This window comes from Ochotona princeps, chromosome 6 (genome assembly GCF_030435755.1).
Source record: "Ochotona princeps isolate mOchPri1 chromosome 6, mOchPri1.hap1, whole genome shotgun sequence".
NCBI classification, from domain to species: Eukaryota; Metazoa; Chordata; class Mammalia; order Lagomorpha; family Ochotonidae; genus Ochotona; species Ochotona princeps.
In genome coordinates, this window is record NC_080837.1 from 40,613,349 (window position 1) to 40,631,682 (window position 18,334).

The 18,334-nt window shown below is 48.2% G+C and overlaps 1 protein-coding gene across 6 annotated transcripts in view; it reads left to right on the forward strand.

The window, feature by feature from the left end:
* The first annotated feature begins 5,068 nt into the window (after positions 1-5,068).
* MEIS2 (Meis homeobox 2) overlaps positions 5,069-18,334 on the forward strand; it is a 226,344-nt gene continuing 213,078 nt past the window's right edge. For 3 of the 6 annotated variants that reach the window (XM_058666096.1, XM_004578188.3, XM_058666098.1), the window contains exons 1-6: positions 5,070-6,164; positions 7,417-7,649; positions 9,307-9,448; positions 10,140-10,190; positions 11,165-11,215; positions 11,968-12,117. In XM_058666096.1, the coding sequence (XP_058522079.1) occupies positions 6,153-6,164; positions 7,417-7,649; positions 9,307-9,448; positions 10,140-10,190; positions 11,165-11,215; positions 11,968-12,117 (639 nt within the window). In that variant the 5' untranslated portion in view covers positions 5,070-6,152. Of the gene's footprint in view, positions 6,165-6,583; positions 6,721-7,416; positions 7,650-9,306; positions 9,449-10,139; positions 10,191-11,164; positions 11,216-11,967; positions 12,118-18,334 lie in introns of those variants that run through there. The other 3 variants (XM_036495512.2, XM_058666097.1, XM_004578190.4) reach the window with 2 other exon arrangements.

Genomic DNA, 18,334 nt, shown 5'->3' on the forward strand with positions numbered 1-18,334 from the left:
GCCTGGGCTCGGGGCTGTTTCTGCAGGGCCACAGCCAAACTCTTGGAAAAACAACTGAGAAATACTCCTGCCCCAGTCAGTGTAGAGAAAAGAGCCAAACGACGGAAACCCACCGTCTCCCTGAGACCTCAGAGGAAAGTGTTGCAGATGGAGAGGAGACTTGTGACACAGGTGGAGTCCAGAGAGGGAGAGACAGAGGATAAAATATTTGGGACTTCTCTTTTACTTGCTTAGTTCAATAATTCAAGAAATAAAACTTCTTTCAAATAATACTTTGCTTGTAGATATTGATTGTGTTTCATCCCGACCCACCCACCCCCCGTAATCCCCAGCATCTTTGACCTGAAGGAATGATTATAAAATCAAAGTAATAATCCACATGCTTTTTCCAAACCCCATGTCTTACAGAGGGGGGAAAAAAGAATGTTTAATACAAAATATTTCAAATCAAAACAGTGAAGTTACAAACAAGATTAAGGGTGGATTTATCTGCTCCTCTAGCAAGGCGTCGATTGTTCTAACCATTGTTAAGACGACAAAAAAGGACTTAGCCCAGTCATTTTAATACACAGATTAACACTTCAGACCTAAGAGTTCTGGGGGAATTTGCAGTTATCTGTGCTGACAATCTGTAACTTTCTAGACCGAAAATAAATAAATAAATAAACCAAACTAACAACATCACCACCACCAACAAAAAAATACCAGCCACACAGGCTCCTTAAGGAACAGGGGCAAATTCACCTCAACTACAGTCTGTCTGGTTTTCAATTAAATAGTCCCTATAAAGCCAATGTCCTTTCAATTAAGGAACTACAGAAGGCGTATTCTTCTAAAATCTTAAATGCAACCTAAAATAGCATTATACGTTGGGTCAAAAAATAAAAGGAAAAATTTTTAAAAGAAGCAGTTTTCAGAAGTCTTGGGGATGCTTTAATAAGAAAGAGGTGATTAAAAACAGACTTTTAAATTTGAGAGGCCTGAGTCCCCCTCCTGTTCACCCCCAGCCGCTTGGGCCCCTCCCTTTCACCTCTTTTTTTTTTTTTTTAAGCAATGCATCCACTCCCCACTCCAGAGCTAAGCAGCTGATTTGGGATTCTGAAGAAATAGGTTTCACCATCCATATTTGTTCTGGGGCACTTGTAAAATGCGATTTGTAGAGGGTCTTTAGCCTTCTGATTGTCTTTGAATTGTTTTTACTGAAACAGATCTTTTGCAGTTAATGAGTCCCCACGCAGCTGGACAGCTCCTCTCGGACACTGAGAACTCTAACCCCAAAATGACCCCAATCTGACACCGCAAGATGAAATTTTACCGCCTGTTAAAACCATTTCCAGCCTGGACAGAAGGAGCTGACTGTTGATGGAGGTGTGTGCCGCTCCAAAGACCCCTAGGCTGGCCTCTCCCCTCCCCACCCCGCCTGCCCCACCTACTTTCCCTTTACCCCAAAACGTGACAGAACCCAGGAGCCTCACCGGCTGGATGGAATTGCCAAGCGGAGGTCTGAGCTCCAACCAAGTACCACCAGACTAGAAATCAAAAGTATGGGCATCCCACTGCTTTGGAATGGTTTCTACTGGGCTGGGAAACGGGGAAGGGGGAAGAAACCAGGAAATCGTAAAGGTTAGATGAGCCCTTTTTGGCTCTATTAATAAAACGCCAGCAAGTAGATGATTCAAATACTTCTTTAAATCCATCTGATTGACCAAGAACCCATACCTTGGGTCAGACCCAACTTGACTGCACATGCAATCCTCTAAACTGGGACTGCTATTTTTAAATAACAGTTTTGAAACTGGCATGCAACTGGATAAGTGAAAGCTTTTCAAGTTGCAAGAAATGTGCTATCTCCCTTTAGACATTTGGAGAATTTTAAAATGACACAGATTTCCTCCAATACAGCTGCACTTTCAACATTCTTGCATTTATCTGCTAAAAGTCTTTGGAATTAAAGTTTTCCCCGCCTTTGGCAATATCTTAAAATGCCCTCTTTAGGTTTCCCTCCTACACCTGACCAGACTGCTGTACTGGTTATTCGATTTAATGTAAAGAACACAATGTAAAAAGAGATTAACAATTACCAGGTAGCAACAGAGGATGAAGGAAGGAATGAGTTCAGGTTTCAAAAAAAAAAAAAAAAGCTTTCTGCATACTGCACAGCCCAAAAGATGAACTAGATACGTGATACACCTTTCTTCTTTAGTAAAATACAAGACCTTCCCCGAATAAACCACCCATCATCAGCGCAACAACTGTTCAAAATTATAAAAATCATCATTTTGTCTGGTGTTTTAAAAACTCAATAGCATTGCCAAGGAAGAAACTTTTTTTACAGAGAAAAATAGTAGTGACGTTCTTTTCAATGACGGCCTCAGTGATACTAACTCAGGACAGCACTCAGAAGCGGAGATAAAAGAGAAGGTAACGGCCCTGCACAGTTAAAACTGTGATGCAAAGGTGCCCTAGCTCCTAGCACGAGGATCTTTAAAAAGGAAGCTTTCTATCAAGGAAGCTGAGTTTCTTCTCAAAAAAAAAAAAAAAAAAAAAAAAAGGGATTGATGCTAGTTTCACAGGGCAGTTACAACAACCCTAACCCCACTGGCGACAATCAATGCCTAAAGTCCAAGTTGAAAAACCGTGGGAAGAGTAAAAGCCTGAAAAATTAAGCACTCTCCCGGCCAGAGCCTATGCACCAGGAACCTGGAGCCCGCCACTTCCACACTCCTGCAGCCCACAACGGCCGCCTCAAGACCACTGGGGCTTTTTCCGCTCAGCTTTCCCGTCCCGGCTCAACTGAATTCACTCCACTACCGCCTGAGATAAAATTCTGGAGACCCACTTTTTCTTTTTGCGTCTTCTGTATTTTTTTTTTTTTTTTTACTCACCTTTTGCTTATAGGCCGACGAGCAACTCAGCATCAAATAAGGATAGTTTTAATCTTGGAGTTCTTCCAGAGGGGTAAAGAGGAGAAAGGTGGAGGGAGAAGAACCACCCCTCCCAACCTGCAGGTTTCCTTCCCCTCGCCTCTTGCAGGCTTGAAACCAGACAAAAGAGGGGTTCAAACACCTGAGCTACCCGCTCCTCCCCGAAGCTCCGAGAACCCGCCGTCCCTGCACGGGCCACCGGGGCGAGAGTAGCTCCTCTCCCCAGCGTCACGCTATCCGCGCTCTGACACTCCGCACTATCTTTCTTTATATGTGAAGGCCGATTTCCCGCAGACATCATTGTTATGATGGCTCATTTAATCAAACTGTTTAATTGCTCTGGTAATCACTATCATCATCACAGGTGCTCCATCATTTATCATTTTTGGAGGGCTTTATTGACCTCCGGAGCTCATTCCCCAGCCCTATTAAAAAGAGGCCAAATTTCCCCGACTCCGTTTGGAGTCTCTGCAGGCTGTGATCTTAGCCGAATTTGTGTTGCCCGAAAGCTCACAGTGAAGCAGAGAAGATGGAAAGGGTTCCCCCCCCCAAAAAAAGCACTCCCATCCTCCCTCCTCTCGCCTCCGCGCGCGCACAGACAGGCGCGCGAACATGCACACTAGGTACTTCATTCCCGAACCACCCGCCCCCGCGCGCAGAAAAGTCAGGTCAAAGCCACGCGCAGCAGGATACGCTACTTTCTATTTTCCAGGACGCGGTTTCAAAGGGAGGGAGGCGGCTGGGGGAGAACGCGGCGTTCTCCATTCTCTGTCCACGGCCGGGGACTATAATAAGCCAGGCCGAGCGGGAGAAGTTGCGGGGGCCGGGGTGGCTGGGGGGTTGGGGGTCCCGCAGCGCAGCGCGCGCGGGGTGGCCGTGGCCCCGCCCCTAACTCTGGGCGCCGCGTGATTGACACCCGGCGGCCGGGAGCCCAGCGCGCCCGAAGTGAAGCCGGGAGCACCTCCAGCCGGGGATTGGACGGGACGCGGGCCAGAACTACTTTCCACACAAACGGTGTGAGGTAGTTACCTTCCCTCGCCACCTCTTCTCCTTTTCCTTTTCGGAAAAGTTCTTTCGGAGTCGACCCCCGTTTTCCTCCCTCCCTCCACCGCTCCCCCCACCCCTTCCCTGCGAAAGCGCCCCCAGTGTAATTAATGCAGCCATTAGCGGGCGGCACCGCGGCCGGGCCCCAGCGCCTCGGGCGACCACAACAAAGCTCGGCAGGGAGCGCCAGCCACTCCTCCTCGCCAGGCACCGGCTCTCCCCCCCACCCCCCGCCAGCTCGCTTTCCCCTCTCTGGGTCTTGCTCGCCGCGCTCCTCAGCCCCGGAGAGATCCGGAGGCGCACGGCGGCCGCGCGCAGGCAGGCACACACACACACACACACACACACACACACACACACACACACCAGTCTGCTTCAGTCACCGCCAAGCTAGGTGCTGCCACCCCGCTTCCTCCCAGCTCGGCGGCGGCCCCCCAAAACTCTGAGGCGTGGCCCCTCGTCCGCTCCGCTAGGAGGCACAGTTAAGGCTGCTCTCTTCTTGTCCTGGGGGTGGGGGGGGAGAAAAATGAATGTTGACAACCAGGTTACTGCTCCTGCCCAGGGAATAAACTGCCACTTGGGGAGGGGGGAATGGAGCCCGGCAGTAGCAGGGTGTGCAGAAGCCGCCGGCCCTCGGACGGAGTGAGGCAGAAAGGCTCCAGGGCGCGCAGTGGCCCGCGGGCTGAGAGGACGGCACCCGGGGGATGGCCGAGTGAGTGCTGGTGGCCGCGGAAGGCCGAGGAACAAAAGCTGAGAGCGCCCGGCTGAGCGTCTCCCCCGCCCCCCGGCACGACCGAGTCCGAGAGAAGGCCGGAGCGATGGGAAAAAATGAACTAGAAGTAAGTTGTGGAGAAAAGGCGGCGCGGCGCGGCGCGGCGCGGCGGCCCCGGACTTCGCCTGAGGCTTTCTGCAGTTTCCTCCGCGCGCCCTGGCCCTGCGCGCGCGCGGACGCACACCCGCGCGCACACCCGCGCCCCGCGCGCCCCGCCCCCGCCCCGTCCCCGCGGACGAGCCGGCTCGCTGATTTGCTCGGTCCGCGCGGCCCCTGCCTCCCCTCCCCCGCCGCCCCCCGCTCCCCGCCCCCCGGCCGGGGCCGTCCGACCGCACTCGCTGCGTCTCAGAGGCTCGGCGCGGCGCGCTCCGCCTCGCTCCCGCTCCCCACTCCCGGGATGTGTCTCCGCCGTACGACGGGCTTTGGGCACCACGACTTCCGGGTTCCGTCATTTCGTTCTCCCGCCGCCGACCCGCGCCGCCAAACCGAGGCTCTTCTATAAGCCAGGCAGCAGCCAACCTGCCAACACCTACTGACACTCACTCATCTCCCAGAGAGAGAGAAAGAGAGCGAGCGAGCGAAAGAGAGCGAGCGAGCGCGAGTGAGAGCGAGCGAGCAAGAGAGAGAGGGAGAGACAAAATACCTACCAGGAGGGGGGGGGGGAGGAAGTCCAGTTTTTGCAAACTATTCATTTTTTTCTTGGTTTTTTTCCCCTCTCTCCCTGCTCTCTTTTGAACAATACTTTAAAGAGGATTCCAGCTTAGATATCGCAGGGGCAAAGCTCAATGCGGGGGGTGGGGAGGGGGGAGGAAACATTCAAGAAGCAGCAACCCCTCGCGGAGTTTTACTGGAAGAAAAAAAACGGGTCTGAAAGATTCCTCCTCTTCATCATCATCAACCATCATTCATTCACTACCTTGACATTCCGGGCTTTGATTGACAGCTGGAGTGGCAAAAAGCCATGAAACACGACAGTTCGGTTACATGTGGGCTGCTGACGGGCCGCTCGTAACCTTCAGTTCGGGGGTTTGACAATTTTTTTTCTTCTTTTTCTTCTTTTTCTTTTCTTTCATTTTTTTTCCAACTGAGGGGAAGAGAAGCCAAAGAGGGGGAAAGGAGGACCGAAGAGGAGGAGGAGGAGGAGGAGGGGAGGGGGGAGGAGGAGGAGGAAGATCAGGAGGAGGAGGAGGAAGAAGAGGAAAAGAGAAAAAGAAGAAATATCACAGGAAAAAAAAGTCTTCGTTGCCTTCCCTGATCTTTTTTTTTTTCCCTAAAATAACATATTGGAAAATTGGGAGAAGTCTCCTTGGTTTGGAAAAAAAAAAAAGGAATCTTCAGCGTAGATCACTTTCCTATCCGGACTGGGATATTAAATATACGACACATCCAGGAGTTTATTGGAGCGCAGACTGATGGCGCAAAGGGTAGGTTTAAATCTCCAACACTTACCTAGATATAAATCCTCGCCTAAGAGGGGCCTGCCCCGAAGCCTCCTTTCCCTTCCACGCTGCTGCTGCTGCTGCTGCTGCTGCTGCTCGCTGCTTGATGATGGCGGCCAGTATTTTAAAAAATAGCAGCAAAATTATCCACCGGCTTCTCTCCCCCCCGTGCCTCTGCGTGTGTGCGAGTGTGTGTGTGCGTGCGTGTGTGCGTGTCTAGGCGCGCGTGTTCCAGCGCTGTGCGAGCAGGCGGGCGGCGAGTGCGTGTGAGTGCTCTGTGTGTGTGTGTGTGCGTGCGTGTGCAATTGTTACACGCTTTCTCCTGGCTCCAGCTTTTACCCCGGCAGCGCGATTCCCCCGGTTCTTCTGCTGCTCCCGCGGCTCGGGGCGGGCACGGGCGCTGCGTAGGAGCCGCCGCCGGGGCCGCCGCTGGGGCCGCGCTGCCGCAGCCGTGCGCCGCCGCCTAGACTAGCCTGGGCTGCTTGTTTTGTCTCTGAAATTGACAAGGACGCAGGGAATCCGCTGCTAAATAATGTTTCTGGTAACTTTCACGTTATTCCCCTCCCCAACCCCCCACCCTCCGCTCCCTGCCCCCGGGGAGGCACCGGCCCTGGTCTTCCCCCCTGCTCTTCAGCTTTCTCGTCCTGGTTATTAGCGTTTTCCTTCTCTTTATTTTGTTTCATTTCGCCTTTTGATTTATTGGATCCTCTGGAGGAGGCGAAGGGGGGGTTGGGGGTGGGATCCGGGGCTTCCTCCGCTAACTCCACTTCTCCTCGGGCCGGCTCGCCGCGGCTCTGCTGCCTCCGGCGGGCGCGGGGCCTCCCGGCACCCCCTCAGCCCGTGGCCTCTCCGCCTCCTTTCCCTGCTCTCGGCGCTGCTCTCGGTTCATACTTTCTCGTTTTAAGATTTAAAAGCATCTCCTCCTCCCCGCCCCCCTCCCGCTACGCCCTCCTCCCCACAACTTTCAGCTTCGTTGTTTCGGCTGGTTTGGCTTCCGTGTGTTCAACTTGTGCTGGGTACTCTTCTGCTTTCTGACTTTGTTTTTATTTTTATCTCTCTCTCTCCTCTCTGCCTCCCCCTCCTCCTCTCTGCCCTTCGTCTGTCTCGCTCTCTCGCTCCCGTCTCTCTCCCCTTGCCACATCTCGGTTCCCTCTCTCCTCGGCTGCCTTCTCCGTCTCCCCCTCTGTTCTCCTTGTCTTCGCCCCCTCCCCCTTTCCCCCCGACCGGGTCCTGACAGTACGATGAGCTGCCCCATTACGGCGGGATGGACGGAGTAGGGGTCCCCGCTTCCATGTATGGAGACCCTCACGCGCCGCGGCCGATCCCCCCGGTTCACCACCTGAACCACGGGCCGCCGCTCCACGCCACGCAGCACTACGGCGCTCACGCCCCGCACCCCAATGTCATGCCGGCCAGTATGGGATCCGCTGTCAACGACGCCTTGAAGCGGGACAAGGACGCGATCTACGGGTAAACCGAACCCCGGGCCCAGCTTGCTGCGTGTGTGAGTGAGAGGGTGTGTGTTTGTCTCTGTCGGGGCTGGGGGTGGAAGGCCAAGCGGGGAGTTATTTCTGCACGGGGGGCCGAAGAGGGGCATGCTTATCTCTGAGTAAAGGACAGTGGAGCGAGGGGGGGGGGCTGCTCCTGTGCCCTGCGAGAGACCCGGAAGGTTTAGCCCCCTGCCCTCCCTCGGCCGGCCGGGTCAGTCCGGCTCTCTCAAGCTCGGGAGTGACGGAGTCCTCCGAATCTTGCCGGGGCCTTCTCCCCAAGGACGGGATTCCTGGCTCGGGGAGTCAGGGCTGGCCCTTTCGGGCCCCCTCGCAGAGGCCTTGTCTAAAGGGAAAGTTTCCTGCGGATGAAGAGCAACTTTGTGTCGCTGGCTCTGTGTGCGCGCGCGTGTGTGTTTCTGTCGTTTGTCTGTCTCTCTCCTCTTTCCGATTTCCTACCGAGGGTCTGGGAGTCACTAAATGCAGCTTGAGCTGGGATCAGGGCTGCTTTCTGTCGGCCAGGAAGTCCTAATCATCCACTTCTTAATTCTCTGTAAATAAAGGGGGCAGACCTTGAAGTGCAGCCGGGTGGAAGCAGCGGCAGGCTTGCACCAAACCCTCTTCTTTGCGGTGGGGAGGGGGGGTGGTAAAAGAGGTTGCTGGAAATCACTGTAGATTCTTGGGGAACCTGGGGAGGTGGGCTGCACGGTCCAACTGTGTACCACGCGGGCTCTTCCGGGCGCGGGGTAGGTGAGGACGGCGGCGGGACTCCAAGGGGAGGGGATTGTGCGTAAAACCCCCAGTGAGTCTGGAGCCAGAAACCGCAAGCATCCCCCAAGTATATAGCTCGGTCGCCCGGAGGAACACAAAAGGCCCCCGCGCACTCACGCTTGCGAGTTTTAAAACACGGTTTATTTATTTTTGTCTGCTGCAACGCTGGCAGATATGTAGTCTTTTCGAAGGAAGCTCTTTGCTCTTCCGCGGTTAACATTCCTATAATTTTGCACCTCCCACCCCATCTACACACACGCACACACACACAGAGACACACACACACACCCCACGGCCTTTACTAGAAGTTAAGCAAACAAGTTTATGAGACGAGACGGTGGGGGAGGTTAGGGAATGTCAGTTCCTTATGCATGTAGGTGCAGCCTGCGGCCTCGTCTGAAATGTCCGTGGAAATGCGGAATTAAAGCAATCTTTTTTTATTCCAAAGCGTGCCCTTTCCTTGGGAGGTCGGGGCGAGGGCGCAGGGGATGGTTGGGCGGCCTCCGTGGGGTGGGCAACTGGCCCTGGACCAAACTCGGGCTCCAGATGGCTCGAGTTCTTCGGATGTTGTCTGTCTAGGAGAATCCCGGTGAGGTGGTTTTTACTTGGCGGGCTCCGGTGGCCAGGGTCTTCCCTGCCGAGGTCCGAGGGACTGATGAACAGAGAGAAAGGGCCAGGCCGGTTTTTTCCCCTCTTTTCTGTTTCTGGCCCAGGCTGGGCTAACTAAGGACGGGTTGTGCAGTGTGATGCGTGCCTGTTGTGTTAAGGAAGGAATCCGAACCCTCCAAACTTGCTGATTACAGTTCTCGCTCCTTCCCCTCTGCACCCCCGTCTCCGTGCGTGTGTCTCTGCGTGGCGCTGCCCGTTAGGCACCCGTTGTTTCCTCTGTTAGCTCTGGTTTTTGAGAAGTGCGAACTGGCGACCTGCACGCCCCGGGAACCCGGAGTGGCCGGCGGAGACGTCTGCTCTTCGGACTCCTTCAACGAGGACATCGCGGTCTTCGCCAAGCAGGTCCAGCCTTCTTGACCCACTCACCCTCCGGCCGCCCCTCGCTCCCCTCCCCTTCCCTTGGAGCTCTACTTGAAAGAGGAGGAAAAGGCAGGGACACCCGATCTGTTCCTCTGGCCCAGTCCGCCCCTCTGCGCCTCCTCCCCATCCCTGAGCCTGCAGGCGAATTGGACGCGGAGATAAATAGGGGTGTTTGTTTTCCCCCCCAGCCAGGAATACAGGGGCTCGACCCTCGAATTAAAGTTGACCTACTCCTAATCTGGGGCTTGGCCTTTTTTCCCCGCCTGCAGCTACTTGAACAGAAATTGGGGAAAGGGTGCTGTGAGGGGTCCAGGAGTGCCCTGAAGGCCAGGAAGCCGGGCGCCTCTCCGAGCGCTGGGCGCGGGGCGCAGAGGTGCAGGGGGCAGCAGACTGCCGCAGCCTTGCGTTCGGCTGGGTAGGGCGCGCTCGGGGTCGGGAGAAGGGGCCCTCAGTTCAGCTGGTTCCAGGTCTCCCTTCAGCGGGGCCAGAGTCAGGAGGCCCTGATTGTTTTACAGCTGATCTCACTAATTGAAGGCGCCAGTTCGTTTCTGGTGCTCCACCAAAGCCCCTTCTCCTCCCCGCCACGGTCCACGCTCCAGGCGGGGCGCGAGTAGGGTAATTCTTCACTTAAAGAGGGTTATAATTCACACTGACTTCTCCTGCTTCTTAACAGGTTCGCGCCGAGAAGCCACTCTTCTCCTCAAATCCAGAGCTGGACAACTTGGTAAGGTTCTCAGTTCCTGGCCTGCTCGCCCTCTTCGTGCCCAGGACGCCCACCTTTGCCGGGGAGCTTGGGAGAGTTTGATTAGAGTCCTACTTTGGAGACCTAGGGCGGTAGGGAGGAGGAAGAAGTCAAGGAAGGGAAGGAGTGGTAGGACAGCTTAGAGCCCCCAGCCAGGGAGCCTTGGGCGACAGGCCTGGGGGAAGGGGGGCGGGAAGGTGAAGCCCTGGCAGGCAGACGTAGGGAGCCACTCGCCGGGAGCGTGAGCTGGGGCTGATTCCCAGGTCTCGGCCCCGGGAGTAGGCTGCAAGAAGTGAGTTATTTCCTCTGTTTGCCGGGGCAGGCGGCCGAGTCCCAGGCGGCTAACCCGAAGGAAGTCACCGCGGGCGCGCTGAGGGCGGGCAGGGGACGGGGGTGAGGGGCGGGCCAGCGCAGGCCACTTTTAGGTGCGATTCTTTTGCTAATTTGCACGATTTCAATATTAAAAGTGCTTAAATCCGCTTTCAAAGGCCTAGCCTCACCATTCAACTAGAGTATTTCCTTCTTTAGTGAAGACGGATTTCACTGGGTATGCTATTCTAAAAAGCTTTTGCTATCCAGGGAAGCGGCCTTTTTTTTTTTTTTTTTTAAGATTTGGACTGACGTCGAGGGAGGGGCTATCTGAAGAGGACTCAGGCAGTTAAAGAAGGCCTGGACCCAGGAAATCAGTCTTTACACATAAACAGCACAGTGAACATCAGGGGGAGAGATATTACTGCCTAGGCAAAGGTTGGGGCAGCTTCTCATCCCGTGGCCAATGAGGCAGAGATGATCAGTAATCACTTGGTTTTTCTGCCTGTTTCTTAGAGTGTGGGTTTTGCCAGGCCACCTGCCAGTTTCTTGCCCCTAGCCCAAGGGCCTTTCCCCACCACTTTCACCCCCGCCCCCAGGGCAGGAGAGTCACAGAGCCTTAACTCCATGCTCCTAAACTCTTTCAGATGATACAAGCAATACAAGTACTAAGGTTTCATCTTTTGGAGTTAGAAAAGGTAAGCAGGAAATAATGTTCCCGTTCTGATATAGGCACTCTCACTCTTGGGTGGGTTGGGATGCTTCTAACACAACTCCAGTGTGTGGGGTTGAGCAGCTCCAGTCTAAAAGCTTCCTTCAAATTGTTCCTCTGTCCAGGGGCTCAGAGGATGAGTGAATCCCCTACCTTTTCAAAGTCCCCTTCGCCCCCCCCCCCATACTCTTCTTCCCCTAGGCATTCAGGATTATTTTGAAATGCAGCAAACCGTTTATGCTCCTGGACACTCAGCCTGCTTGTGTCTCTATTAGCTTACCCTCTGCCCTGGGTCTGCATTTGGTGCAGGCATAAGGAATCGACCTTGCTGAGGTGTCTTTACATTGCTGTGTCAGATCAATCTCTTACCCCTGGAAGCATGCAAAACTCCTGGCTTCTTGAAACACAGACATTAATGCTGTCCCCAGCTCCAGCTTTCACATGTTTTCATGCTATTATCGAATCAGGTTTTCCTCCCTGGACTCCCAATCTGAATGCAGTCATTTCCAGTCCTGCTTCTTTCTCTGTCTGTATTGTAACTTGTTGCTCAGGAAAGTCTCTGGAGAGTAATATCTGCTGCAACAATGGCTGTATTGTTTCCTCGCCTTCGACTATTACACCCCTTAATTAGAGTTAGTTTGGAAGACATCACACTGTTGTTCTTTCCAAAAGTAACCTTGCAACCTGATACTTTTAAAAATGAAATAAACAACAACTACAACATGACCCTCCTTCTAGGTCCATGAACTGTGTGATAATTTCTGCCACCGGTACATTAGCTGTTTGAAGGGGAAAATGCCCATCGACCTTGTCATTGATGAAAGAGACGGCAGCTCCAAGTCAGATCACGAAGAACTTTCAGGCTCCTCCACGAATCTCGCTGACCATGTAAGTCTGCCAGCCTTTGGCGTTATAAGGCTACTGGGCAAAGAATTTTAAATTGTTATATATATTTTTTATGGCAATTTGTTCTAACATCTGACCTTGTTTTGTAAATGAGTCGAATTATTTTGCTGTCTTTTTATACCTTTCTCACTACCTCTGCCATACCATTTATATGCTTTGGGGGGCGGGGTGTACCATTTGTACCGTTTACGCTTTTTAAAAGATTGTCAGCCAAATATCAGAAAGCTGATAGTCATTTGTGCTCTTATTGTATGAAGTTCTGGATTCGGTGGTGCAGGTGTTTAGCAAACTCTCTGTTTGATATGGTGACCACTGTGTTCTCTGCTTCCTCACCCTTGAGTCATCAGCACAGCAGAGATGGGCAGAGTTAGCTGGACAGGATTGAGAAAGAGAGGACTAAAGGAAAGAGGGAATTGAGTAGAGCCTGGTTTTCCATTCTTCCACAGAAAAGTCAATCCTGATTATTATAATGATGTTACCCTGCATTCAGAATAAAAAGAGTGAGTGAGCATGTTACAGTTCTAAGTGCTTTTGCTCTGTAGAAACTTATTGTCAGAATATGGACTTATTGCCAAGTGCCTGAAGCATCTTCGTAACAAAAGACAGCAACCTTGATGAACCAAGTATTAACAATGTATTACAGAAAGCTGAAGGGAATTATAATTGAGTAATCATAGGTTAGTGGTTGAATTTTAACACTTTAACAGTTGGTGAGTGAGCACAGGGAGCATAGTAAAGGATGACTGTGGATATCAGGCCAGGAAACAAGATTTCTTTCTATTCTCTGTTTTTAATCCTATTTTGGAACCAATTTAGTGAGTCTGCTGCTTTAAAAAAAAAAAAGCGTATGTACTGATACAGAAAATTTGAAAAAGAAGCAAAGGAGAAAGATTGCAGCTGGTAGGAAAGGCAAGAGTGTGGAGGTTAAAGAGTGGGTGTGAACATCAGTTTACTTATAGGAACTGCAGTCTGGGGGTGAGGGGACAGGGGGTCTATAGATTATATTTAGTTGAACTCACAGCTTAAATGATATAAGCTCTGTGGTCTAGTAACTTCATTACTGAAAGATTAATTTCACACCCTTGCGATTGAAGTAGGCATTGAAGTAATCCGTGTAGGACACTCTCCTTTCTGGATGTTTAAGAGGAGTGGACTGAGACCCGCAAAGTTTTGACAATACGTAGGCCTAGACTTTAATTATTAACATTTTGCTGTATGGAAAGTCCGCCTAAGAATAAAAGTTAGAAAAAGACAAGTAAAACCTTTGTCCAAGACATCCGGTTCTGAGACTGGATGACGCCTACAATGTTGGAAGCTCCTGCGCCTTGGCCTCACACCATAGCTGCTTCCACCCCAGTGCGAGAAACGGTAGGGAGCCTTTCCATGTGCCCAGTGTGTTCAGTGAGACGCAAAGCGTGCAGCAGCAGCAGCTTTGGAAAGTGAATTTGCTAATCTGTGACTACAGCATGTGGTTACAGTCTAGGAGGCATGATACTATCTCAGAAATATTTACTTTTGGGTTTTTTTTTTATTTGTTGATTGTCACTGCTTTCTGTTTCTCAATTGCGTATGCATTTACATGATTGGGCTCTAGTTACATGGTTTATAGAAAAAGAGGTTTGCAGTTCCGTGCCAAAAACTTTCCTCATGAAAATCCTAGGGGTTCTACCTACCTTGTTTTCTAGATCAATTTCTTGTCAAGTGTTGCTCCAAAGGGTTGTATCGAGCTAGAGCATGCTGATGTTTATGTGGAACAGGTAGTATAAAGTAGGCTGTTTTGCGTATTAGCTAGTTGACCATGCCGATCTGTGGCATTATTAATATTTAAATGTATGCTCAAGAAAGAAGTTGTACCTAAGAAAAGATAGTGCTTTGATAACCTAACAATAATCTTCTTTGGATAAAACAGTCAACTGTAACATTTGTTGCTCCCCTTTCAAACCCCAAATCAAGTAAATATGACAACTGATTTATTTTGAACCCATGAGGAGGGCTTGCCACCTCATCGGGCGTCATAATTTAAAGCCTTTTATTTCCTGGAGATCTGAACTATAACATTTTTACTTTAGCCCCCTGCTATTTGTTTTGAAATGAAGCAATAATTTGTTCCACCAGTACACTGACTGGGAGATGGAGAGGTTTGCCGCAGACTCGTATTTTATGCAGGACCTAAGAGAAAACCTTGGCGAGTTTTTACCGTTCCTGAGACTTTGGTAGCAGAGGTGGGTAGACTGTATTCATGTCCAGGCTTCCTCGTGCAGAGGAAGTCCTCCTGTGCTTTGCAGGCGCTCTGCAACATTGCTCCCCCTCCCACCCCAGCCACATACACAAAAAAGTAAAAACAGAGGCACTCCCTGAGAGGTGGTAGGAGTGGGACATTTTCAGCATGTAAATGTGTCCAACTGGAATCTTCAGGTTTATTTTTTCATTTGCTTTGATATGCATATTTAATACTTTGCCCCAGGCTGCATCTCATTTGGTGAATGCTAGCGCAGGAGTGATGATGAGCCACTTCAGAAGGACCCAGACAGCGTGTTGTTTTCTCTGTTTTATCTGTTGGCCCACTATTCTGATCTACTGAGCTTCTTCATGGTTTTATTTGCACATGAAATGCTGAGAGCATTTCAGCTTATTGGCTATGAATAATGACAGCTAAAAAAGAAGTGTAGTTTAATTTGTTGTGTGCCAAGGTTTCTCTTGTGGAGGTGACAGTTTGTGACAGCTGTTTGACACCCCCAAAACACATACACCTCTATCCTTATTAAGTGGTATCAGGCAACATTGTGTGTGTTTAAGGAAGGAGGAGGAAAAGAAAAGGAGAGAGCGTGAAAGAGAAAAGGAAGAATAGGTGTCTAATTCTGTGCAGCAGAAAGCACATAGAGAAGTCTTCTCTCAGCACAAAATATTAGGTCCCAAAGTAGCTTTCTGTTTTCTTATAAATAATTTGAAAAGATAACCGAATAAAGTGATGGATATAATATCAAAGCAAATATTGTTGACTTCTAAGAATTAATTTTTATGCTGTATTTAGTACGTCATGCTAATTTCACACTTCATAATGGTGTATAAAAATCTGATATGACATAGATATATTAAGATATCATAATAGCCTTACTTCCCATTCTTTATATTTGAATTTGTTCATTAATTATTCACATTTATACCTGATGGGCATAATGATAAGAGGAAATTTGGAATTAAAAGAAAATAGGATAATCAGCATTTGCTACTATTTGTGTGATCAATAAATTCATAATGCTTGTATTTTTAATATATCTTTATCATATACAGTTATTACAGTATTCTTTGGAATACTATGAAGAAAAAAAAATGATAGCCAAAGGAAACAGAACTCTGTTTTCCAGCTGTACTTCATGTTCAGTTTCCCAGGCATTCATATTTATCATATCTAAAATAAATATGCCAGAAGAGCAATTTTTTAAGTTTCAACTTGAAGACTGTTTGAAAATAATCATACTTTCCCTAATCTGCAGTGTTTCTGAATATATTATAGCTGTATTATGTATGATATCTGTATTTCCACAATTTTGGATCGAATTTTTAGATTTAGTGCAGAGAAATGAAAATATATCTTTTTATTTCCATATCAAAACATCACTTGTCTTCAGATATTTGGGACAGTTGAAACATTTGCTTGAACCATTCTCTGAGTTGAGCTTTGTTTGCTTGTGGTACGTACAGTCAGACAATTATGTTGTTATTCCTAATTAGTGACCATAGAGAGCTACATTTTATTTTCTTTGAATGAATTCAGAAGAGGAAAGAAAATGCAATTATGTCTGTTAAGAGTTAATGGAAAGTGCCTGAAAGTTGATTGGCTCTGATAACGTCACTACTAAATGATTATTTGAATTTCTGTCTTGAAAGTAATAATTTAAATAAAGACAGGTGCTTTTCTTTAGTGTCTCTGGATTTTCCAAATTTATTTATGTTGATACAGTTTTTTAAAAACGGGTTGGGTCAGGGAGAAGAATCTCTAGAATCTTCTTCTCGAATATATGCTGGCAGGTGCCTGTAGGTAAATCCTATTACTACCTGAAAAATTAGCAGGGAGTGACAAGTAGGAAAGGGAAAACTTCCAGGGTTGGTTTATAGCAGATCAAGAAGGAAATAAGGAGTTTTGATAATAGTATTAGTAATCTGGATGATTCATTTTGTCAACGGTTCTAAGGTTCTAGTGTGATTAAACCTCATGGTGTGTTAGCCAGGGCCTCTGGCAACCCAGTCAGATAAAGTTCTACCTCTGAGCTCTGACTACATACCGCCAGGTAGGGAGAGAAGACAGGAGTTTTCTGGTGTTGGCTGTTGTTGCTTGGTCTTTTCCGGTGGTTGATAATTTTCCTGTTAATATTCTATCAAGAGTAATTATACTGTTTAAGTCTTTTAGGTTGTGCCGTGAAGTATCTTTTCAGTGTCACTGAGATAAAATGAAATTAGCCAAAGGCTCACTTGATAACCACATAGATATCACAAGATTTTGTAAGTGATATTCTTGAGTTCATTTTCATGTTTTTTTTGCTGAGTGCTTTGCAGGATATCTGAACACAATTTAGAATTACAGAAGGCCTTTAATAATGTGGTATTATACCAGCAATACAAGATATCTCTGTCTTCTTTAAGAATTGCTCCATTAAATAAAGGAAATAATTGCGAATGGGACTTGACTCTTCTGTGAGAGTCGCCCAAAATATGAGAATACTGTGGCAAGTTCATGAAAAACTAGACAAAAAGATAAGTTTATTTTGGTAGTAGAAAACATTTTTAAATCCATGTGTAGGTTTTTTTTTTTTACAATCTACATTTTCCATGAATGTTTTGAAGACCCCTCATATTAATTCCCAAAGCTTAATGAAGGGGTAGAAGTGAGGAGACAAAGGAAAGACCAGGTTCTATTTACATTTTTCAAGAATGAGTCCAGGGTCTGAAAGCACACACAGGTCTCCTGAGTTCTTATGTCAACTTTAGAATAACAAAGTTGAAATTCCAACATTTGTTCAAACCATGCAATGGATATTTTTAACTTTTGCTGTTTTGAATATTGCATGATAAGTTTACTTCTTATTCTTTAAAAATTGTTTTGTTTAGTGTTTAAAACATTATCACATCATAAAAATAGGTAGCAATTATTACTTATGTTGATCCAGGTATACTTTCCCTTTGCTGTTGAAGAATATTGAGTTAAATTAACTTTGCCTGCTTCATTTTCTGATTAAATACATGTATTAACTAGGACTTTATAAATATGGACATATCCAGAATTTACTCTATTTCCATTTTCATATGTAATGTTTCATTTGATGTTATACAGCTGTGTAGGTTCTTGAACCTTTAATGTGTGTGGGGACATGGCCAAAGTTTGTGGAAACTGAGATCAAACTATGTATTCCTTTTATTGCAAAAAAGTTAAATCTATGCATACTTTTTGAAGATCTCTTTTTACAGTGTGCCCTCATATTGTACAAGTATCTTTAATCAAAATGAGAGGTAGAAATGATTTTAAGAATTGTGTTCTCTGACTTCTTCATTTTAAAGAGGTAAGGAATGAGTCCCTGAAAAATGAGGTGCACCCCTGCCAAGGGTCGCGTGGTCGGTTAGAGGTGACACCCTGGAGCTTTGATTCCAGTCGAAGGTTTTCTCATCTGTGCCACATGCATTGAACTACCTTCTCGTTTTGGATCTAAAATGAGCATCAGGTTATTTGAGATAGAACATGAATGAGGTCTGATATTTTCTTTTCTTCCTTGAGGCTTCATACAGTCTACTTCCCCACTCAGTTTTGTATGTATTTAGAAACTGGACAGATGTGTTGTGTAAAATCAGTTAAAAGAAGAATGCTACCAGTTCACTATGACTAGATAAGTCATGTTCTATAGGCAAGTCACACAAATGCCATCATAATTTACAATATTACAATTCCACCAAATCTGCAGCCTCAACAGAAGAGGTACACAGATAATTTGCTTCCCATGCCAAGAGACTTCTGGCCTCTCTGAGCTCTTTTCTAGATTTATCAGAATTCCATGATGGTGCAAAATCAATTTTTTTTTTAACTTTCAAGGGAGAAAACAGTGGCAGAATTGTGTTTTCTAGGAAAGCTGTGTGTAAATGAGAAACCGAGGAGAGTTGCAGAGCGCTCTCCTGTGGCCCTGCTCCTACAAGCTCTGCCCGTATTGTCTCC